The sequence below is a fragment of the Trichoderma harzianum genome (assembly GCF_003025095.1).
Source record: "Trichoderma harzianum CBS 226.95 unplaced genomic scaffold M431scaffold_41, whole genome shotgun sequence".
NCBI lineage: Eukaryota > Fungi > Ascomycota > Sordariomycetes > Hypocreales > Hypocreaceae > Trichoderma > Trichoderma harzianum.
Genome location: NW_020209289.1, coordinates 24,909 through 47,533, shown reverse-complemented (window position 1 = coordinate 47,533; position 22,625 = coordinate 24,909). Strand labels below are relative to the sequence as shown.

General features: G+C 46.0%; 9 protein-coding genes across 9 annotated transcripts; 4 read left to right on the top strand and 5 right to left on the bottom strand.

The window, feature by feature from the left end:
* Positions 1 to 354: 354 nt before the first annotated feature.
* On the bottom strand, positions 355 to 1,034 carry M431DRAFT_514337 (hypothetical protein). The gene has a single exon (XM_024920210.1). It carries the CDS (start codon positions 914 to 916, stop codon positions 491 to 493), a length of 426 nt encoding a protein of 141 aa, XP_024767235.1. The 5' UTR covers positions 917 to 1,034; the 3' UTR covers positions 355 to 490.
* A 1,366-nt stretch (positions 1,035 to 2,400) lies between these two features.
* On the top strand, positions 2,401 to 3,922 carry M431DRAFT_102057 (hypothetical protein; the record flags this gene model as incomplete). The annotated part of the gene is made up of 7 exons (XM_024911380.1): positions 2,401 to 2,735; positions 2,802 to 2,909; positions 2,972 to 3,168; positions 3,228 to 3,375; positions 3,449 to 3,581; positions 3,654 to 3,694; positions 3,760 to 3,922. The coding sequence occupies 7 exons, from the start codon at positions 2,401 to 2,403 to the stop codon at positions 3,920 to 3,922; spliced, it is 1,125 nt and encodes a 374-aa protein (XP_024767234.1).
* Positions 3,923 to 5,759: 1,837 nt separating this feature from the next.
* Positions 5,760 to 6,488, bottom strand: M431DRAFT_514335 (hypothetical protein; the record flags this gene model as incomplete). The annotated part of the gene is made up of 1 exon (XM_024920209.1): positions 5,760 to 6,488. One exon carries the CDS (start codon positions 6,486 to 6,488, stop codon positions 5,760 to 5,762), a length of 729 nt encoding a protein of 242 aa, XP_024767233.1.
* A 106-nt stretch (positions 6,489 to 6,594) lies between these two features.
* M431DRAFT_514334 (hypothetical protein) lies at positions 6,595 to 8,903 on the bottom strand. Its single transcript, XM_024920208.1, has one exon. The coding sequence runs from the start codon at positions 8,816 to 8,818 to the stop codon at positions 6,779 to 6,781; it is 2,040 nt and encodes a 679-aa protein (XP_024767232.1). The 5' UTR covers positions 8,819 to 8,903; the 3' UTR covers positions 6,595 to 6,778.
* A 481-nt stretch (positions 8,904 to 9,384) lies between these two features.
* On the top strand, positions 9,385 to 11,276 carry M431DRAFT_514333 (hypothetical protein). The gene is made up of 4 exons (XM_024920207.1): positions 9,385 to 9,769; positions 9,858 to 10,273; positions 10,341 to 10,787; positions 10,841 to 11,276. Exons 1-4 carry the CDS (start codon positions 9,448 to 9,450, stop codon positions 11,249 to 11,251), a joined length of 1,596 nt encoding a protein of 531 aa, XP_024767231.1. The 5' UTR covers positions 9,385 to 9,447; the 3' UTR covers positions 11,252 to 11,276.
* Positions 11,132 to 13,463, bottom strand: M431DRAFT_514332 (hypothetical protein). Its single transcript, XM_024920206.1, has 2 exons — positions 12,013 to 13,463; positions 11,132 to 11,960 (listed from the first exon to the last, which is right to left on the bottom strand). The coding sequence occupies exons 1-2, from the start codon at positions 13,281 to 13,283 to the stop codon at positions 11,309 to 11,311; spliced, it is 1,923 nt and encodes a 640-aa protein (XP_024767230.1). The 5' UTR covers positions 13,284 to 13,463; the 3' UTR covers positions 11,132 to 11,308.
* A 1,310-nt stretch (positions 13,464 to 14,773) lies between these two features.
* M431DRAFT_514331 (hypothetical protein) lies at positions 14,774 to 17,128 on the top strand. Its single transcript, XM_024920205.1, has 4 exons — positions 14,774 to 14,831; positions 14,897 to 16,129; positions 16,233 to 16,518; positions 16,567 to 17,128. Exons 1-4 carry the CDS (start codon positions 14,779 to 14,781, stop codon positions 17,017 to 17,019), a joined length of 2,025 nt encoding a protein of 674 aa, XP_024767229.1. The 5' UTR covers positions 14,774 to 14,778; the 3' UTR covers positions 17,020 to 17,128.
* A 946-nt stretch (positions 17,129 to 18,074) lies between these two features.
* M431DRAFT_551684 (hypothetical protein) lies at positions 18,075 to 20,228 on the top strand (the record flags this gene model as incomplete). The annotated part of the gene is made up of 4 exons (XM_024921347.1): positions 18,075 to 18,089; positions 18,421 to 18,552; positions 18,612 to 19,421; positions 19,471 to 20,228. 4 exons carry the CDS (start codon positions 18,075 to 18,077, stop codon positions 20,116 to 20,118), a joined length of 1,605 nt encoding a protein of 534 aa, XP_024767228.1. The 3' UTR covers positions 20,119 to 20,228.
* Positions 20,046 to 22,225, bottom strand: M431DRAFT_129876 (hypothetical protein). Its single transcript, XM_024912427.1, has 4 exons — positions 22,010 to 22,225; positions 21,070 to 21,920; positions 20,949 to 21,000; positions 20,046 to 20,892 (listed from the first exon to the last, which is right to left on the bottom strand). Exons 1-4 carry the CDS (start codon positions 22,142 to 22,144, stop codon positions 20,269 to 20,271), a joined length of 1,662 nt encoding a protein of 553 aa, XP_024767227.1. The 5' UTR covers positions 22,145 to 22,225; the 3' UTR covers positions 20,046 to 20,268.
* Between the last annotated feature and the right edge of the window lie 400 nt (positions 22,226 to 22,625).

Below are 22,625 nucleotides of genomic sequence, written 5' to 3'. Positions count from 1 at the left end.
GGATAAAACATCCATAGCAAAGAGAGCAATTACCAAGTATTACTTTAGACAAAGCAATACACACTTTAGATGTATACTGATCCTCGATAGACCCCAACATTCAACAACAGTAAGCAGCCCTTAGTCCTTGATATAATGATACAAGGGCTTCGAAATATTAATCCTATTAACAACGAAAATTCGAGTCTACATTGTAGAAGCACGACTTACTTGAGTCGCCAAAGATTGGTTTGAACCACGCCTCAGAGACTATAGACGAAACGGGCAAGCAAAACGCAAACAATTTACCAGAAATCGCTTTCTAGCTTGGGGAATCGAGAATACTTTCAGTTTGCATTTGTATAGCGTATTCTCGCCAAACATCTTGAAGCTAGGATGTATTCAATGTACTAACGTGTTTATCTGTGCCTAGCGCTTTTTTACTCTGGATCACACCCAGTTCTTGTATATTGAGTAAGACATTGCGTATAAACTAACTGACATGCGCACGTCACAGTTCCGAAGACCCGAAATCCCTGGGCTCCTGCTTTGCACCCTCCACCGGACGAAGCCAAGTCAGGCGGCTGTTGGTAAAGAGCTCTACCTCGGGTTTAAACGCTTCGCTTTCATCCGATCCATCAATAAGTCCAGCCTTGATCACCATGGTGCCAGGATACCCGGTGCTGGTCCGGTACAGCAACCCACCACAACTTGCGCAACTATAGCTCGTAATCTCATTGCCGGAGTCGGCGACTTTGGTAAATGTCTGGAGCTTGCCGGAGATGACCTGGAGTGTATTCGAGGGGTAAAGGATATTGAGTGCGAAAGCGGCACCGGTTAGCTTGCGTTCATCTGTGCAGTGACACATGAATTTGAGAACAGGCTCCGCGTTAAATTCGATGCGATTTTTGCCGCATAAACAGGAAGATTGAGGCATTCTTTTTTTTTCCAAATGGTTATCGGTAAATACGCGAAAATGAAAAGCTGGTGAGAAAAGTCTAGTACAGGGGGTACGATTCTTTAAAGGATAAATATATAACTTTGCTTGTTTTCTTTGGTTCTGCTATATTGTGAAAACAGCGCAAGAACTTCACAGAAAGAAGCCTTTATAGGTGTTGATAATAATTTAGCAGCATAATGTTCTAATACCAAGTTCACTAATCGCTTTAATATATTTGATTCCACTAGTTACCAAACTGGTCTAAGGTACTATACATACCCAATTTGCTTATGATACTGTATTAGACATGGGTTTAACTAAAAGTGAACCCCACCCTAATTAGCTTCCTCGGACAGAAGCTTTAAGCCCCTGTAGGTTTTCGGCGCGCGGGATAAGTTTAGGCAATTCAGTCGAAATATGCTTAAAATAAGTAGTTAAATTAGTACAAAGTAACTAATCAAGCCTAGCCCAGCAGCGCATGACAAATCGCCAAAAGAGGCAATTATGGCTTTTTTGAGACAACCCGTAATAGATATGATGTCACCGTCAACTACAAACAAGAATTAAGAACAATAGGGAGGATGGTTTATTAGGTCTACTGAGATCTTAAAATGTTTTTACAAATAATTACTACTGTACTTTTACAGATAACTACTACTTTTACAACTAACTACTATTACTGCTTTCAACTTGGTCTGCAACGACCTTGAGACATACAATAATACGAATATAAGCAATATACAATTCACTAAGTGTGAAGTTCTGTTATACCGTCAAGCCAAACAGGGCAAAAGATTAGGCCAATAATCGCAATTGTAGCAATTACTGTGACGGAACCAGCTATTTATAAGGGATCAGCCTATTACGAAGGACCAGATCGTAACACTAAGCGTTCTATATAATACTACATCCGCCATATTCGCAATCCTCTCATGTAAATTCTGTTTAAACCCATAAATGGCACTCTCAATACCTAAACTTGTCTACTAGTAGAATATGGGCGAGGGAGAAGCCTCTACTTTGTCTGGAGTAATCTGCACGCTGGTAAAAGTAATTCACACCATGACAAATAACAAAGTGTCCCCGCTGTGACAAATGACAAAATATCCACACCATGACAAATAATAAAGTATCCACACCATGACAAATTATAAAATATCCAACCTTAACGGCCTAAAAAATTAAAGCCATAAGCTTTATCAAGATAGTCGCAGGAGAAAAGCATTTACGCTTAAACAATGCAAATGCAATCTCGAAAATCTATCTGGAGCTAAGGCCAGGTGCTAGGAAAAAAAGTATTAGCAAGCAGAGTAAGCAAACATAATTCTTCAGCACTACTAATAGAACTGGGGCATGGGCTACACCAGAAGCGCGCAAAGTATAATGTGCCGTCACAGCCCATAGATGAATCGAGCTGGATGATACTCAGGTATCAAACACAGGTCCCCGAACATAAACAGTCGCCAAAAACCACCGTCAAGATGGGCCCCTTTGGTCAATATATTGCTCTCCCCATTGTACTTTTCGTCTCAGGCACATGGGCTAAGTTATGCCGGTCCTACACGATCCCTATTACCATAACATCAGCCAATTTAGTCTATGGACTACCTCCTCTCCAAGACAATTTTGACGTTGCCCGGCTAGTCGACACAATCACAAGCAGGACTCCTCCCACTACTCCCCCTTTTTCCGGCTCTACCAATGTCACAGCAAACTACACTATAGCTGCTACGTTTTGCTCGCCTGGTCGTGGTGAAGTTGATCCACATAAAAGCACAGTCATAATCGCTACCCACGGCCTCAACTTTGACGGCTCGTAAGTGTTCGTCTGTGCTGAGATCATCGTCCTCATCTAACTAGACATGGTTCTTCCTGGGCTTAGATACTGGGACCCAAAGCTTGGCACATCATACAGCTTCGTGGACTGGGCCATAAGCCAAGGCTACTCTGTTTTTTATTATGACCGTCTCGGTGTTGGGGATTCTACTCGGTAAGCACCACGGTCCGAACATGAGATACCCATCTTGAACGTTATCTAACGTATTATTCTAGAGTTTCTGGCTATGTCGCCCAGCTCTCGAACCAGGTTGCTGTCCTTGCGGAGCTGACGAGGCTTGTGAAGTCTGGCCAGTACACCGGCAAGTATTCACAAACCAAGGTCGTATACATGGGACATAGCTTCGGAAGTGCTATTTCATATACCGCTTTGGCCAATGATGTTTCTCTCGCCGACGCCATCGTGCTCACTGGTAATTACACGTACTCCATCAGCTTTCTGTCTCGGCTGTCAATTAACTCTGCTTCTAAGGGTTCAGCTTAAACACCACATATGCCAACCCCTTAGGATTTCTTCAAGCTTCCCAGCCCCGAATCGCCGCCTCTCAGCACCCTGCAAAGTGGCAGCAACTAGACACAGGTTATCTTGTCCCAGCAGACCTTTATTCTAATGTCAACACGTACGAAACAACAAAGAGCTCTTCATTTCTCCATTGTTTTCGTCATCAGCTAACGTCTTGCCGCGTACACCAGGTTCTTTAATGGCAATTACGATAAGTCTGTTGCCGAGTACGCAGAGGCGCATAAACAGCCTTTTGCTCTGTCTGAACTCCTCACTATCACATCAATCCCTAGCTTGCGATTTCCTTCCATAGGACCAGCAATGGTGAGGCACCCAAATTTGCGAGAGTTCGTCTTGCAGGTAGCAGCAAATCAACTAACGCTAGCTTGTAAACAGATAATCTCTGGGAAACTTGATTTCATTTACTGCACATCCAAGTTAGTACAGCCATAATATCGTTATATGTTCGAAAGCCTTCTTCTCTAACCCGGTACTTCATTAGTTGCGATGATGTCCTCAAGACCCCCGGCGCTGAGGTATTTGCTTACGCCAAGGCATTTAAAGCCGTCAGCTATCCTGATGCTGGCCACGGTCTCAACCTCCATGCCAATGCAAACGGTGTCTTTCAGCAGATAACGGACTTCCTCTCGGAGCAGGGACTGTAGTAATCGTGGATCAGGGCATATGCATTGAGCATTTAAAAAGCCGGAGCGGGAGAAATGTGTGACTTGCCTAGCTTAGCTATATGGTTTAGATAATGGAAGTTTCTTACGTCGCTATCTGTATTGTTAGACCAGTTCCAGGTTTAAGGACACAGATCCAAAAAGGACATAGCTACGAGTACCGCAGGGACGGCGAGAACTATTAAGACGAATAGAGTTGTCAAGAGGGGCAAGATCGTCGGGGGATAACTTGAAAAACACGTCTTTTCAGTAAATTAGTTAAATAAAATAATAAAAAATTAAAATAAGGAGTATTTACTTATAAATATATAAAAATTATATTATTTATAATAAAGTCTTAAGGATAAAACTAATAAAAAAAGGATATTATATTATAACTTAACTTTTATAATTATAATAATAGGCTTATAAAGTAATTAATCTTAAATATATATTAAATTAATTAATTAATTAAGGATAAATTATTAAATTATTTAATAATTAATAATTTATAAATAAATTATTAAAACTCTAAGATAATTTATAATAAAATTATTACTACTTAATAATAATTTAACTTAGTTAACTAAGTATATAAGTTTACTTTATATTACTTATTAAAATACTTAAATAGCTAATTATTATTATAGTAATTAAATTAAATATTTAAATACTTTATTCTATAATTAGTAATAAAATTACCTATTTACTAACCTAACTACTCCGCTAACATAAACTATAGAACTACTCTAAGGTTTATCCCTTAGAAACAGCTAACTTATACTAACCCATAGGACCCAGTTTATTACACTTACTTAAAAAAAACTTAGAACTTACTATTAGTATTACTTACTTTAACTTAAAAACTAAGATAAATATATAACTTACTACTTACGCTAATTCATAGAAACCCAATACTAAAAGCACCTTCAACTTATATCTTAGCTCTAAAAAAAGTACTATAATATTTTTAGCTAGTATTACTTATATACTTACTAAGAAGTATAACCCCAGGCTATAAATAAGCTCCTATACTACCTAGGACACAGACCTAATAAGTAACTTAGGTAATAACAAAGAGTTCCAAGCCTGCATTAAGTTTAAAAAGCCCTCCAAAGACGAAAAGCTCTTTAAGAACGTACCCCGCATAGTAGTCTAGCTGCAGGCCTTTAACTTTGAATTCCAAAAGGGCAACTCCTACGCCGTCAACGCCTACACCAAGGATAAACATTATAACAGCTTCACTATTTATATCGACGCACTCCACGGCGCGCGGCTCAACAGCACCATGGTCTCGTGGGTCGCCTACGAGCAAGACCCCCCTAGCATTATATCAGGGCAGCTCAATTTCGAGACCTTCAAGAAGAGGCAGGGTGACAACTCAAAATGGCCCAAGAAACACTGCGTCAAGTTAAAGAAGCTCAACGAGTAGCAGCTGACTAGGCTATATACTGGCGTATCTAAGTTCAACTTCGACCCCAGGTAGAACTTGCGTATAGCTGTTAATATCAATTGCCAAGATTCGTCTTTTGAAATTGATGCTTATACTTAGGCTGATAGTATCTGCAATTTGGTTGAGGTTTCTTATATAGCAGTATGTATATAACTAAGTTCAGTACTACAAGTGGTTCACTCTGGTAAAGCAAAACCTGGCTTTGTTGTTTTAGCTAATATTAGTATCGAATAGGCTCCTGAGTATTACCAACTCTACAGCAATTATTTGGAGGATAAGGTTGTTATTCGCTTTCCATAGAGAGTCAATAAATGCCTAGGTATTATTAAATAAAATACTCACCTTTTGACTCTGATCCTTCATCGTCACAGGGAGTATCTCGCGGTCCTACAGAGTAACAGAAGATATTACTGCAGATCTTTTCTCCTTTTCAATCCCAAGTCGCTGCTGAGCAACATCACACAATGTAACATTTCCACATTCGCAGTCTCCTTCCCTAATCCACCGATACGTGATGCTCCACCTATTCTCTCGAGGCCTGACTGTCCCGTCTGTCAGGGTGTCTGTCTTTCTCTTTTTGATGCCATGAGTCCAATGCAGCCTCGCATCTCCAGTCATCTTCATCATCCCCCGCGGCATTAAGTCTATATCAACGCGCTGATCTCCGTTACGGAATTGCATTAAGATTGGCGACCCGATCGACAGCGCGTACAGTTGGTCGTAAGCCCGATGAGCATCAACGTGTGGCGGGATCCCTGTGCCTGGTGGATAGTATTGTAGACAGACCTGGTCAGGTGGGCGAGTCTCGGTTGTGGGGATTAATGGTTTGAGCCAGTTGGGAAACTCTTTATATGGTATATCTGGGTCTACGCCAAAGGTCTTGTAGTCGAATGTGTAGCCGTAGTGTAATGACTGGCGACTGCTGGCCTGTTGGGGCCATTTCAGTTCATTGAGAAAGATTTGAACCAGCTGCTTCTCATGCTCCGGGCTGATAAAGTTGTTTTGCAAGAAAAGACCCCTGGGCAATCCGGGTTGCTCTTCAAACCCACTCTTCCCTGCCATACCAATTATGAACAATGGTTTTGGAATAGGTAGGTAGGTAATAGTATTGTACATATTCTGTGTGAAAATTTGAACTGGTGTACCCCGCTGGTGCCTTACTCTTAGATAGGTACTAAATATACTGCTGTCCAGGTGCTATAGCAAGGAAGGTTAAACTTCGGTGGATTTTATTTTCGAGGTCTATAATACTACAGTAGTCCCATTATACTAGGTAGCTTATACACTTTCACTTATGAATCTGGCAGTTGGACTATAAAAAGACTTAATAACAGCTTCCTGATGGGTTGGTCGGTCTGTCATTCATCCGGAACCGCCAACAATGGAGTCATGGCGCACATCTTGATTTAATCAAGCAAAATTAATGAGCCGGCTGCTCGGCCATTACTAGCCTTTGCAACAAAGACAATCATAAATTGGTCCCTTGGCACCTTCGCCAGGAGCGGGTATTTGTCCCCAATCTTAGGCCGAGTGAGGCGAGCCGTCCAAGTCCAGTTGTTGCCTTCCCATGATACGAGAGACGATGGCTCACCATTCGTGAAGGCTCTCAGTGAGCTTGCTAGATGGCAAGTTCCAGTAACGGTGATCAAACGGGCTTCGAGGTCATTACCGTCTTCACTGTTCGATTTCGTTGACAGAATCTTCAACACTGGCTTGGTTGAAGAGGCCAACAGAGGACTGGTACTTTGGAGTGGTATCTCATCCGACGGCAATGACGGCGCCAAAGGTGGACTTTCTCGGCGCCTCGACACAGCCTCATACGCAAAGGCGTATTTCAAGAGATTGGAGTCTTGATATGCCGCGCCACAGAAAGTGAGTCCGACTGGCATCTTCTCCTCTGCAAGGGTCCCCATTGGAACAGTGATGCAGGGAACTCCAAGATGCTTCAAAGAACGGCCGCCATTTGCGTATTTGACGCCGTCTCTTAATGCGTCAAGCATGTATTCATAGTTCTCGTCCGAGTCGGCCAAGGCGACGTCACCGTTGGTGGGAAACACCACAACGTCGTACTTATTCTCGGCCATCCATTCTTCCAAGTCCCTCTCTCGCATTGCTTCTAAAGCTTTGAGAGCGGACTCACACCCAGGCAGGTCAATAAGACCGGATTTTCCTCGCTGCTTTACCACGGCGACCATGTCTTCATAGCGGACCTGGTTGTGTGCCTCAGTGTGCTGTGAGGGGTCATCCATGGGAGCAATATGTGGGTGAATCTTGTCGAGCTCGGCGAAGGTGAAGTCTGGCAGCTTCTCATCGCCATTGCTGCGGAGGAAGTTGTCCCAACTCAAGGCAATCATGTCGCATCGTTCACGCGCCGCCCAATCCTGCGAAAGGCCGACGACATTCATGCCTTGGCCAGGGAAGTCTTGTCTAGTGTAGTTCTCAAACAGAGGGAAGTCAGTCTCGATAATAGTAGCCCCTAGACTCTCAAGATCTTTCCGTGCTCTTTCCCAGAGGGCGCGGACACCGCTGGAGCAGGCATTTTTTGGCTTGGCTCCCTGAACTCCAATAAAGCACTTTGGGACTGCAACTCGTTTGTTTCGAAGCGCGTCCTGGTCAGCCAACGACTGATAGTCCGCCGGACGGATGTCATTGGCCTTTGGAAGTGGCACATACGGTTGCTCACGCCAGAAATCTGCGTCTCCAGACGCATTGTCGTCTGCAACAACGACATTCAGCACCTGGAACAAGTCTGATACAGTTCTTGTGTGAGGGACGACCTGGTCGCAAGTCGGATATAACGGCCACAAGCCACGGGAAGGAATGACACTACGTGAAGGGGCGTAGGCGATCAGTGCATTGTTGGACGCTGGAGAGCGACCTGATGTGACAGCTTCTCCAGCAAACCCAAATGCGGCAAAGCTTGCTGCGGTAGAGACTCCGCAGCCGTAGGAGGAACCAGAGGCATAAGCGGTGCACATGTACTTTTGGTTGTATGGACTCTCGGAGCGCCCATACAGACCGCGCTGACAACCCCCATCCGCCATCGGCGGCATGTTGGTCTTTCCCAAGACAACCGCTCCTGCTTTGCGGAGCATCTCCACAATGGCTGCATCAGATGATGCTTCGAGGTTGGCGAAAGCAGGTGATGCAGCAGATACGGTCATGCCTTTGACTTTATAGCTATCCTTGACCGTGAACGGGATACCTTCTAGAGGCCGTGGTGGCTTTCCAGAAGCGCGGAAATCATCCGAGGCTTGGGCTTCTGTGAAGACATCGGGGTTGAGGAGACAGATCGAGTTGAGACGTGGACCCCTGGAATCATATTTGCCGATGCGATGCAAATAGAGAGAGACAAGCTCAACGCTTGTGATGACTCGAGCGTTTAGCAACTTTTTGAGATCGCTAATGGTTGCCTCAAGCAGGTTGAGCGACACTTTGTCTGCCATATTGAAAGAAGGGTGAGTGTGAGTTGCGGAATAAGATAAGGGTTCCCAGTTGTGATTACAAGAGAATGAACGTAACTTGGAACCACAAACAGTATTTATAGACGTGCAGCTGTGATATTGACCAGTTTGAGGCGGTCGCTATCGACCTCCCACATTGAGGCTACACCCAGATTGACATTCCCCCGAAGTTGAACGCGCCCATGTCTTGACATTCTCGGGGCTCCGGCTGGCCGCGGTCCCCATGAGGATTTCGTTCTACAGATCCTCGATAAATTCCATTGGACTATTGGGTGAAAGCCCCCAAAAGAATGTGAATCATTCAACTTCCGAAGTTGTAGGTTAGCTAAGTTCGGAAAGCAGCTTTTGTAAGTTCGAAGCGAAGACTCCATGACTAAATGTAAGCACCTTATTGGCTGGCACAAACGCCCGATGCCCGAGTGTTTCTCCACAGTAGAACCTTTCTAAGAGCTCTGAGGGGTCAATCGAACCAAGAACTCGAAAAGCGCTAGGATTACTGGTTTGGGAACTTCGGAGCGTACTCAGCGTCTGACATTGCGAGGGGAGGACCCATATCCGCTTTTCTCTTGCTCCGATGTTAACTGCAGCATCCACAATCTGTGCTCTTAACGATGGGGAGCTCCAGGAAAGCTGAATGTTGTTGGACATGTAAAATAAGGCATGTCAAATGTGACGCAACACCGGCGGCCTGTGTGCAGTGCACAAGTCGAGAGATCAACTGCCATGGATATGGCCCAAAACCATTGTGGATGGATGGAGGTGAAGAGGAGGAGCGAGAAAGGCAGCTTATCAAGCGCGCAGTCAAGAACAATTTCAAACGGAAAAAGAAGCTCCATCATCGTTTAGTCAAGAGACAGAATCGTCCACAGGCTCGAAACCAAAGCCCAATTCCGCTAAGGTCATTGCAGGATGCTAAGATTGCAACCCCTCAAGGTAAGTCCAAGTCTCATGGCCTGCACACCGTTAGCATTTGAAATGGCTACAGATATACTTACTCTATGACATGTATTTGCTCATTTAGATACCGCAGCATTACCAATACTGACCCCACCCTCGTTACAAAGCCGCGTTCCCTTCGACCGCTCCTTTCCAGAACCCTTGCAATATGACGAAGCAAGTCTCTTGATGCATTATCTGGACTATGTATTCCCCTACCAATACCCATTCTCTGAAAAAGGAAATTGGTCTCGTGGCTGGCTTCTTTGGCTCTTGAGCAAGAATGGACCGCTTTATCGAGCATCTATGGGCCTCGCAGCGCTGCATCGGCGATCACTCCAGGGCGGAATTGAGAGCCACCATCTTGAACTTGAGTTTCACACCAAGGCCTTGAGACAACTTCAAGAATTTATTGTTTCCTTGAACATAAATGAGCTTCGGCCTGAGAACGAGAATCTCGTCGAGGCAATAACATGTGGCGTGGCTCTAATTAGCTTTGAGGTGAGTCAAGTTACTTATTTGTGGTTGGGGCTGCAAAGGTACCGAATAGAGCTCTAACAGCTGAAAGGTCCTTAGAGGAAGCACGGGTAACTGGCAACCTCACCTGTGCGCTATGGCTTCAATTGCCATTGCAATACACAAACAGCACCAGCTTCCACAGTCACCAGATCAACTCTCGCTTCCACTGTTCGAAAACAAAACCACGGCAGCTTTAGCATTCCACATCCCAGTATTGTTGTGGATGGACATATTGGCCTGCGTAGCAACACAGAAACAACCAAAGCTGCCTTACGAAGAATGGCTAGGTCCAAGTTGCAACTTTGAGCTTGTACATATCATGGGGTGCCATAACTCGGTGATGAAAGCCATTGGCAACTTGGGAGCCCTACAAGAGTGGAAAGCCGAGACCCTCGACGTAAATCGCCTTGAAAATGAGCAATTATGGAGGAGAATACAATGCATCGAAGATGAACTCGAAGATTGCATGGAAGCAATCCCCATAGTTTCGTCAAAGGTTAGTGAGATATCGCCTTGACTGATCGTTTACAGTAGCTGACACAAGCAAAGTCACTATTCCGATCTGATGAAGGGTATGCCACTCGCATATTTGCGGCTGCAGCGTTAGTGCAACTTCGAGTTTTTGACGCTCAGATTTCACCACGTCCCTCATCAACTAAAATGAGGAGGGCAGTGAGCCGTACGATGTCGGAAATCCAGGTGATACAGAGCACAATTTCTCCTCGGCAGATGTGCTGGCCCATCTGCGTCGTCGGCTGTGTGGCTGATGCAGATCAGAGATTCTTTTTTGAGCATCTGCTAGAGAATGTACTCTCTGAAGGCAGCAGCATCTTTGGGAATTGTGGAACGGCACTGGACATTATGCGAAAATGTTGGAAGTTTCAGGCTGAGCAGCCGGATATTCAATGGGACTGTAGCAGCGCAATGAAGGAGATGGGTATATGCGCTCTACTTATATAGATAATAATGTATTGTATGTGAAAATCCATCTAGAGTAAGTGTACTGCATCTTGATGTCTACGCGACCGACTTGATAGCCGCAATGATACCATCCACGCTCAGCCCCTGAGTATTGATCTGCTCGTATAGGCCACCACCACCTTCACGAATAGCACCAATGGACTTGTACTTTGGTGTGAAATTGCGCTCAAGCAATTGAGACCCAAGGCGAGACCCAAGACCAGTCTTCTGAGCAATAGACTCCACAACAACCACAAATGGAGAAGAGCCGTAGAGCTTGATTGTCTCCTCGTCGACGATATTGAGTGTCGGTTTATTGATAAGACCAACGTCAAGGCCCTCCTTCCTAAGACGCTCGACGGCATCAAGGGAGCGGAAGACCATATCACCATATGAGACGACATAGCCGGCAGAACCACGACGAATCACTTCTTCTTTTCCAGGAACAAACTCGTATCCCTCACCATAAAGTAGCTGATCAGCAGAACCTTCCTTTAAGATATAGGGAACAGGAGACCTGATGGAAAAGATGAACCGCAAGCCCGGATCGAAGAAAATTTTCTTCACTACCGCCTTCATCTGCTCGCCATCCGCCGGAAAGTAAAGAGTGGTAGTCTCGGCATCCATCAGACCATTGTCCGCGAAGAAATGATTTAATCCAAAGTGGCACGTATTATCCGCCATACCTGATATTCCTGAATGCGAAAAACTACTATTCATCAGCTCTTGGTCATCTTCGTATTAAGGAGAAAATTGCGTACTGTGACAACACGCTGCATTGATTAAGACGAGCCATCGTAATTTCAGAAATGATCATTTCCAAGAAAGCTGAAAAGGTCGAAAACACTCCCTGGCGCTCTCCATTGCTTCTAAAACCGAAGCCAGCAGCAGCAGAAAAATTTCCGCGCTCCATGACTCCTGATGGAACGAAAACTTCGGGATGCTTGGTATGAATAGACTTTAAGCCGGTTGAACCTTCCAGGTCAGAATCAATAACCATGACCCGACGGATGGTTTCGTCTTTGCTCAATGTGTCGAGAACCGAGTTGACTGCCTCACCAAAGATGACACGATTGGCACCTTCGTCTTTGGTGGAGCCGAGGTACTGGTGCGGATCTCGTCCGGGCTTGATTTGGGCATAGAAAGCGAGCTGTTCCGGCTTGTATCCTCGCTTTGTGAGGTACTTGCGAGCGACATCAACCTTGATCACATCATGGGCGGAAGTCTGGCCCTCGATACCCTCGATACCGGCGGCCATCTTGCGGTTTGAGACGACGGCAGCAGGACCGTCATAGTTAATCACCTCACAGATGGCGGGATAAAGTGAGTCAAGGTCCTCTCCTTGAGCGCTAACGACTTTGATTCCATGACCTTCTAGAGTACGGGCCATTTCGAAGCCTTTGAGATACTCTGAGGGGTGTCCAGCGATTGTCACATCGTTATTGTCAATGAAGAGCTTGACTCGTAAATGGTTGGCCGCTGCAATTCGTGCCGCCTCTGCGTCGTTACCTTCTTGCTGGGAGCCATCTGAACCTAACAGAATTACGTTCTTGTTCTTATTGGCCATAGCAATGCCATTGACCATACCCCACATGTGGCCGAGTCGACCGGAGCTGAACTTGATGCCCGGGGTCAACCCCAATTCCGGATGGCCTGGAAGCTTTGAGTCGGCAGCCCGATACTGCAGAAGGTGATCGGGTTCAATCTTGCCATCGAGGGCAGCAAGCAAATATTGTGTAGCGACACGATGTCCGGCCTCGTCAAACAGGCTATCCACAAAGCTCTCAGGTGCATTGTTGATAAATCCTAAAAGAATGCATACCTCCGGGGCTGTGTCATAGGGGCCCCCAGTGTGGCCAGCGACTCCCCGAGCCGCGCCGGTAGCAGTAAAGGCAATAATGGCATCCCGGAAAATGTCAATGTTGTGCTGAAGATCTCGTTTCTGTTGATCTGATAGTCTGGGATTTTTATGATCAAGCTTGAGTTTTTTGAACTGGGTCAGATCAACAGGGAATTTGAGTTCTGATGGCATGATGACGATCAACAGAAAGAGGGCCTAGTATACTGCGGAAGGATAGATGAGGATCAATCGCAAAGCATATAAAGGCAAGACTAGCTTCGAGTTAAGACTTTGGAAAATCTTTATCAAGACTCTAGAATTTTCTTGGTTTGAAAATGGGGAGCAAGCATTGGGCTTTATAACTGCTTCGAAGGTGCTTCCGGGAGTTCCCCAAGGTACCCCGCGAGAGACCTTACATTACATCATAGGCTAATAAGAATCTCTGCTTAGTCGTTGTCGTATAATCTCGCAAAGTTCGCCACATAGCGTCAGGTAGCCTGCTATTTGTTGAAAGAGTGCCCGGCAGATTTGAGTGTGTAATTTAGTTTAAAGCGCGTGCGAATACGGGAGATACATAATATACATCAGCCACAGTCGAGAAGATCATTTTACACAGGCTACTATACTCTATCCAGTATGAAGCACCTTAGGTATGCAACAACTTATGACTTCCAGTGGAGGAGCAATTTGCAAGCCAGAATAACAAATGCGCACATGTGATATTTGGTGGCCGAAATCCGCTGCTTGTCTTGCAGACGATATTCTGGGTTCTTGAGCGAAGCAAGTTAAGGCATGAACAGAAGCTCCATTCAAGCCCTGCTCATACAGTATAATAATTTGTCTTGTTTGCTGTATACAGGCATATACCGTCATGATCTAACATAACAGTTGCTTATTGCTTAAGACAGTGGTAGCCCTTTGAAGCATCCATATGATCCAGTTCTTTGGATTGGCAGGAGCAACAGCCCATTTGCCATTTGCGTAATCTGATGTCATGCATGTTATTGCCTATAAATAGGTCGTGATTATTGTTTCCCATGTTCGTGGTGACGTTGAATCACTAGCCATGAACTCTTGGCTTGGTGATAGTGCAAAACGCTTTCGCAGTATTGGGTCCCTGATAAAGTCATGCTAGCAGTATGACCAAAGACCGGTTGGCCTCTTCACACGTTTTGGCCCCAAACAGCAAAGATGGAAATAAAAAAAGCAGAGTGTGGAGATTTTGGGGGTGGGGGAGTGGCCTTTGTAAATACATGGAGGATATTGCCCTTCGAGGCTGCTTCGGTATTGCGCAGCAGTCGAACGATTGTTTTGCGTGGCGAGCGCGCGAGCGGAGAAGCTAATGCGTGTTGGTTTCTCAGGACAGGCTCTTAGGTATCACTTTGGTGGCGAGCTTTGCTCTGGTGGTGAACTGTGGGGAGCTCTCTGTTGACCCTTGTCAACACTTGCAGATGCTCCAATTGCCCAGTATAATAAGCGCCCGATCTTTGACATTCTCTCCACAGGTAAACGCTGCGACACACGACGCTTTTTTGCCAAGATGTCTGACACTGTTCGTCGGAATGGGCAGCTATCATCGTGTGAGCCTTGCCGCAAATCAAAACTGCGCTGTGATCATGGCCGACCTCGATGTGCTCGCTGCACCAGACGCCGGCTGACAGAGCAATGCTTCTATCATCCTGCGCCAATGGCCCGACGCCAGCGCAGCGAGTCGCGTGTGGCCGCAGCTTTGCAGGTCATGTTAGTTTTTGATTCACACGATTTTGCCGCGATTGAGAACTTACACGCCAATCGGGTCCCTCTAGAGTTCCAGCTGATGCTACGCAGCGGCCGCTTGAGACCTTGACAGAGGTATCGAGCTTAACAGCATTGTCCTCGAGTTCATCTTCGTCCTTGCCGACATCTTCTTCAGCCACATCTATTTCTGCTGCATTTGATCTAGCTACTGGTTTGGTTACTATGCAAACTTCTCTTTTGTCACCAATAGAGGCTGGTCGAACGACATCCTCTCATCAATATCCATCGCTTACTCGCACTGGAGTTTCTCGTCTGCAGCAGCCATTCCACGCGAATTCTTCTCTCGTAAGGGAGGGCGAGGATATACTGCAACTGCTCCTTGAGCAGTATTCCCACCCAGATCTCGAAGAACTAGTCAACAACTGGTACACAGATCTCGGAGACAGCCCAGTTGGTGGTCCTTTAGCTAAGGCGGCTTGGCGCGCAATCCAGAGCAATTTACAGAACCTTCACTCCAGTCGATTACTGAATCGTCTCCAGGCCACCTCTCGAGATATTTTTGAGCACACTTCTCGGCCACTCAACATGCCCACGACCGCCGCAGATGGCGCTCTTGAAAAGGAGCTTTGCGCTATCCGATGGGAAACTGTTGGAATGTATTTCGCGCTCATCGGGATGGTTATCGCATCGGCCAAAACCCCCAGTACTAGTTTCTCAGGTCGCCAGTGGTTTGGCGACCGTAAGGCAACGTCCAGTGATGCCTTTGATGCCTGTATGCGATGCGAAGCTCTATGCAATCGCGTTGGCCAAATGAACGACCTTTCTGTGTGGCTTGCTGTCCTGGCCACCACACTTTCCACCTGGTGTTTTGGGGACGATTCTTGTCAGGCCTGGCGTCTAATGGGGAATTTGTCTTCCACAATATTCGCCCTCAACTACCACAAAGGGTTTCAAGATGACATGAACACTCCAGCGTACTTGGTCGAGCTTCGAAAACGAGCCATGGCCCTATCACACGAGCTAGACAAGTCCCTGGCGACGTTTGTCGGTCGACCCCCACGCTTGAATAAGAACTATTGTACCATACAATTACCCCTTGATCTCTCAGACTCAGTTATTGTCGGGCCTGCCGAACTGTTAGCGCTACAGATATCGCGACTAGATGGCGATGGTTGGAATAAAGACATGTGTGTACATCCAGCGTCTCGTCAACGAGCGATTGTTTGGCTAAGCTCGATCCGTGAGGAAATTCTTGAGTTGTCACTGGGAACCATAACTCAAGATCTCGTTCATGAAGCCCAGTAAGCGCTTAGCCAAAGATCAACCCCTCCTCACTCTCTCTATCTCTTTCTTTCTTCTTTTTCTTGTTGTTGTAATTGCGTGGCTGACAAGGAATTTATTCAGGGAAATACTGACTCGGGCATCGTCGACCTGGGAAACTATGCCTCACTTCATGCAGTATGAGCCATCCCTATGGGGGCGAACGGCACCTTCAACCATTATAATGCTGTTGAGCCTAAAACTTGAGTATTTGTATAGCAAATTTCTTCTATACAAGATGCTAGTGAATCAAGGCAGTAGCCATCGTCATGCATTGATTCAAATTTCCCACGAAACCCTGGGGTTAGTCCTCTCAGTAATGAAGAAGAGAGATGTCATTGGCTCCCATAAGATCGATTTGGAATGGACGGTAAGCAGCTCCCGGCCTGCATTGCTGGTGCGAACTGACCCGCCGCAGATAGTATTTTACGCGATGCCATGCGCTAGTGTCTTGATTCTAGAGTTATTTCGACTAGCCAGCCTACCAAAACCACAGCCATCCGTCGCTTTGAATAGGTCGACCATTATCCAGGACATCAGCGTTCTCATATCGTGCTGCGATTGGCTAACTGAGTCGGGAAAGGGCAATTATGAACTCTGCAAACAGGCTCAGTCGATCTTTTCGAAAGCTCTGGATCAGATCCTCAATAATGAGATGCCTTTGACACGCCCACTGCCAACCAGTCCAACTGTAAGCATCAATGATGCGCTGTCGGCAGAACTTCCTGAGGTGCAAAACCTGGACACTATCACTCAAGACCTGCAGTGGGCAGCATGGCTAGACACTGTTGACTTCCAGGGGGAACCATGGCTGGAGATGCTTAAACCGCCTACGAATTTTTTTGGAGACCTCGACGATTACTGCTACTGAAGCTGGTAACACGAGGAAGCTTCAGGGTACCAATAAAACTTTACATATACCTTAGACGGAAATTCTGCGTATCTAGAAGGTGACGAAACATGAAAAGAACATCTAACGCATCTCGCTGCAGGACAAATCCTGACATCTTTGAGACTGACAGCGGTGAAGAAGGCAGGCCGGCTTTTAATAGGATTAAAATGTGTGGTAAATGTCTCCAACTCAACCGATCCAGCTGCTCCTTGACACAATTCTTCTCATCTTCAGCTTTCAACAAGGAGTTGCGCATGCTCCTCTAGAGTTGGATGGTCGATATCCTCTTCCATTGTAACATTGTCACAATTTGAGCCTTGTAGTGTGCTAACAATAACACCGTGGCTGCATGAGCGCCGCGTAGTTTGTAATGCGGCGTTGTTGGAGCTATTTTTTCGACTTGTTCAGCGCTAGTGAATAAGACGGCTGGCAAAATTTCTCGTACCCGTAGCGAGCAGTGCTTCTGTCCTCCCACGCTGGTTCCACCGTCGTCATCCAGCTGCAATTCTGAACATCTTGAGGCAATCAGTGCACTTCACCATGTTCGCGTTCGATTTCATCTTGCTATGCAAGCATCCTCTGCCATAAACATAGATATTGCCCGAGTAAGAGTTCAAGAAGACTCTGAGCCTCTCAGGGTGAGACAAGGGTATCATTGCAATTAAGGGTGACTCACTCGTATTGTATTTGGTGAGAGAGACAGCTCATATATCCGTAGAATTATATGAAGTACGTCCAAGATTCACATTGTCCTGTGTAATCGCGGCAGTGAGGAGTGCATGAGGTAACCCCGTTCCCTGAGATGTCTACAGTATTTACATTTCTGCTCATGAGCTTTTTAAAGAAACCTAGTTTGTGTAATTGCGCAGTGAGAGGGTCAATCTCACATCTCCATTGCTACTCAGTAGATGCCCCCGCCTTGAACAAAGTGCAGCAGGCTAGGTGGTGTAGTGCAACATAGACCGATGTGTACATCGTGGAGGAACCTGAAACGAGAGGCACTTTGCCTAATCATTACGCGATAAATCCCAGGCATGCCGTTGTCCACAGTCTTTCAGACCCAACACTCAGCAAACGAGCGCATAAGGGTAACAAGGCCGAGGTCCGAAAGAGTTGGCTGTCCTCAAGCTGCAGCAACACGCAGATAAGTCACAGCATGTACCCCTGTTACTCCGAGCTCCGATCAGAGTAGAGGTCCGATTGGTCAATTTGGTCCGGGCCTCCCACCAGCGAGCTTGTGTAAGTGTGTTTTGAAGGCTACATTATTTTGGATATACGGGTATCCTTGGATATGGTTTATTTCGTTATATAGTTGTAATCAGTACATTCAAAAAGACAGGTTTGTTTCTTTATTTAACTATAATTATGGAATGCCCAAAGGAAGAAACTATGGAAGCTAAATCACCAACCCTTGAAAATGCTCCAACTGAAGAGGACTCAAAGTATCCTCGTGGTATGCCGTTATTTCTCAACCTCCTCTCAATAATACTAGCAACTATTGTGTGCGGCTATGTATGTACAGGATGCAACGCCATGATATTCAATCTCGGTTTTTGCTAACATTGAGACAGGACGCCAATTGCGTGACGACTATTATCCCGGTTGTAACAGACAGATTCAACTCGCTCAACGATGTTGGCTGGTATGGCACTGCCTTCTTACTGGCTTCGGCATCTTCACAACTCTTCTACGGAAAACTATATCTTTTTTACCCAGCTAAAGTCGTCTTCTCCACCGTTGTCTTCACCTTCGCCATGGGAAGTCTGATATGCGCCGTTGCGCCGAATAGCAGTTCATTCATCGTGGGCCGCGCCATTTCCGGCTTGGGAAGCGCGGGGATATTAGCCGGTACTAATATTATCATATCTCGGTGCGTACCTGTTCGAATGCGACCAATCTACTCCAGCATCATTGGGTCCATCGAATGCGTGGCCATCTCGATTGGACCATTGCTCGGCGGCGCGATAGCAGAGACTCTGGGATGGAGGTGGTGCTTCTGGCTTCTTCTGCCTCTCGCAGGCCTAACCATTATCATTACGATACTCTTCTTGGGCAACGAAGAAGGCGCTGCACAACCAACATTGACTCTAAAGGAGAAAATTCGCCGGCTCGACTTGCTCAGCCTCGCGCTGTTTATACCAGCCATTGTGTGTCTGATCTTAGGACTTCAGTGGGGTGGGACCTCCTATCCTTGGAGCAACTGGAGGGTCTTTGTGCTATTTATAATCTCCGGGTGCTTTCTCTTTGCCTTCGGGGTTAACCAATATCGGAAAGGCGAGGAGGCCACTGTGCCTCCTAGAATATTTCTTACTAGAACTGTTCTGTTTGGATCGTTGTACTCTTTCAACACTTCTGGAGCACTTTATGTTGCTGTATATTATGTACGTTTGACTGAATGGTGGCATATATCATTTGCTAACTTATAAGCAGCTCCCAATTTGGTTTCAGGCAGTGAAAGGGGCCTCGCCATTTGGCAGCGGTGTTCGCGGCCTTCCGCTGGTATTGTCTCTAGTGGTTTCTATTCTAACATCAGGGAGTATAACTAGTATCATCGGCTACTATACTCCAACAATGTGTCTCGGATCCATATTGATGGCGGTTGGCGCAGGTATGTTGACAACATTCCGCGTCGACACGCCTATAACATTATGGATAATATACCAAATTATCTTTGCCCTCGGTATCGGGCTCGGATTTCAGCAGCCTATTATCGCTACTCAGACGAATTTTTCAGGAAAGGACCTTCCAATTGCCCTGGTGCTGGTTAGTTTTATACAAAACTTGGGAGGAATTGTAGCCCTTTCCTCCGCGCAAAACATTTTCACGAATCAATTAATGTATAACATACATAAAGCAGCGCCTAATATTGACCCAAAGCTGGTTCAAAAGGTTGGAGTGTTAAGTCTAAAGCTGAGCTTTACTAAGAAGGAGTTGAGTGGGATACTTCCAGCTTACAACCTCTCTATTACTCAGGCACTTTTAGTGGCAACGGTTATGGCGTCAGTAACAGCGATTGGCTGCTTTGGGGTTCCTTTCTATTCAGTAAAAGGCAAGAATACCAAAGAGGATAGAGTATAGAAAAGAAAAGTGTTCTAACTGGAGCGGACATCATTATTTCGACGAAGTGCGGGACAATTCTTTAGGGCATAACCAAGGCTAAAAGGCGCCCTAATACACCCAGTGATCTGACTATTAGCAGGATCGACTAGGCTTGGGGTTAAATTAATATCAATCATTCCTCTTGACTGTCATCATCATCCCCCCTCTCGGCCTTGCCTCTATTCCCAATTCCTGGAAGATGATGTCCCCAAAAACTGTGTCAAGGTTTGTATACGATGTCTTCGGTTTTGCATTTGGCTCGAGGCCAGCACACTCAAACTCAAAATCACGTACAACCATTAGTAAAATGACCTTGAGCTCATTCATGGCGAGGTTCTGTCCCAGACATGCGCGGGGCCCACGACCAAAAGTCCTGAAATACGACCGTGGAACTCCTTCTTCTGAATCTAGCCAACGTTCAGGGCGAAACTCGGTATGATTCGGGAAGAAGTCTGAGTTATAGTGGGGGTCGTGGCCGTTCAAGACAATGCCCTGATGCTTATCGATTGGATAACTCCTACCTTGAACGGTAAGCTTGGCACCGGCATCCGCCTCCCTGACTGTGAAGCCCACTGGGAATAAGCGGAGGGACTCCTTGATGATAGCGTCTGTGTATGGAAGATCTTGAAGCTTTGCTGGCGCGTCCAGTAGCGATTTTACAGTACCATCAAAGTCTTTGCCGAAGACGTCATCATGCTCTTGTCGCATTTTTTTAAGCGCTGTTGGAGCGTGCGACAGGAGCATGAAAATGTACTAGGTTAAGTTAGTAGAGTAGTAGGAAGTTTTATATTCCAACAGGTTGTACGCACGCATAAGCTGTCAGTGGTAGTACCATGACCACCAAGAAGCAATCCCTTAATGCTATACAAATAACGTCTTAGCTAGGGCAAATTGGCAAATGGATGAATGAACGAATAACAAAGCACTGACTTAGTCAGAAGCAATTGGGTATCCGTGTATGATAGAGTTATTTGCTTTGTCGTTTTGGCTCCGCTGCTCGATTCGGATTGCAGTATATGTTCTCGGAGCATCAGATCTAGAATGCTGCTCGGGTCCTTTCTAGATGGCGTAATTCCCTCGTTCAACAATAAGTTTAACCTGTCCTTAATTTTGCCGAGGATCAAAGGATGAAGTCTGCCCAGGACCTTGCGTTTCTTCCACCACTTTGCCACTCGTGCGATGGGGTTGTAGCTTGCAACCAGATCTGTTTGGTTGTGGGCGAGGTCAACTAATTCCCTAAGGTCATTTAAGTACGGGCTGTCGGCTGTCTGAGCATGAAGACGAAAGTTGAAGACAACACGACCAATGACGTCAAAGATGAGCCTTGCGGACAGCTCTTCGACGGAGAAGACTTCTCCAGATTTGGCATATTTCGCAAGGGCGGCACGGTACAAGGCGCACTCATCAACCATGACGGCAGTTAGAGTGCGTATGTGAGACCATGAGAATGCTGGAGCCATGGCATTGTGCAGTCTCTTCCAAATGGGGCCATTGACAGTTGCGATAACATTGGGGCCAATGATTGGGGACAGAAAAGCTTCAGACATTGTGTGCTGCGGGAGAGGGTTCCGCACTGTGACCTCTTCCATAAGCATTGGATCTGTCAAGACAACGCTTGAGTCCGCAATTGGCCACAAGTCGAGGTAAAATATGCCTTTGAGGTTATACTTTCTGGCAATTTCCGTGTAGTATGCCTGAGGGTGCGAGTTTTGGGGAATCGTCGCAGAGACCTCGCCCAAAACCTTTAGATGACCCCATAGAGCGCTGTGTGGTGGTCCAGGCTTAAAAGATTATCAGTCACTACGTCAATTCATGATAAAGATGAGGTGTGCATATAAGAACAATATTGTTCTTCAGCTTCTGTGCATACCAGATTCCGGTAAAACCGGCGGTGTCGGTAACCTCGTTGGAGGACTTGAAAGGCAAATGCAGACATCAATGACCACAAAGCAAATGCGACGGGATGGCTGGCGGCCAGTGAAGAAATGGTCTTGAACACTTCCATCCTTCTCTTTTCAAGGCCAACTGTTCGACGCCTGTTTGGCGATGAGGTTGAGCAAAATCAGAAGATGCTGACCTGCGACGCGATACACAGCCTCATGTGACGCAACGCTAAGAACCCGTCGACAGCTACGTGTTCTTGGTTATCTGCCTCATTTCTTCACTAGTAACTTATGCGGGGAACGAAATTTGAGAGCTTATCATGTTTGCAGTACGGCCAACGAAAAAGTACATTGGTTGGAATGACAATTAGGCTATTCAGTGCTGGACTTTATTACCTGTACGCGTTAGACACCGAATAAACACAGAGTCAGCGCTAAAGAAGTACGTGTAGTCAGTTCTCTTAGCTTGGCTCTATTATAACATGTCACAAACCTTTTCTAACCATATGGGCCGAGATGTACTCCGTACAGTATACATAATTACTTCAGTCATCCAATGCCTCGGAGGCTATCTGGCCCACGATCCATGTGTACATGTCCAAG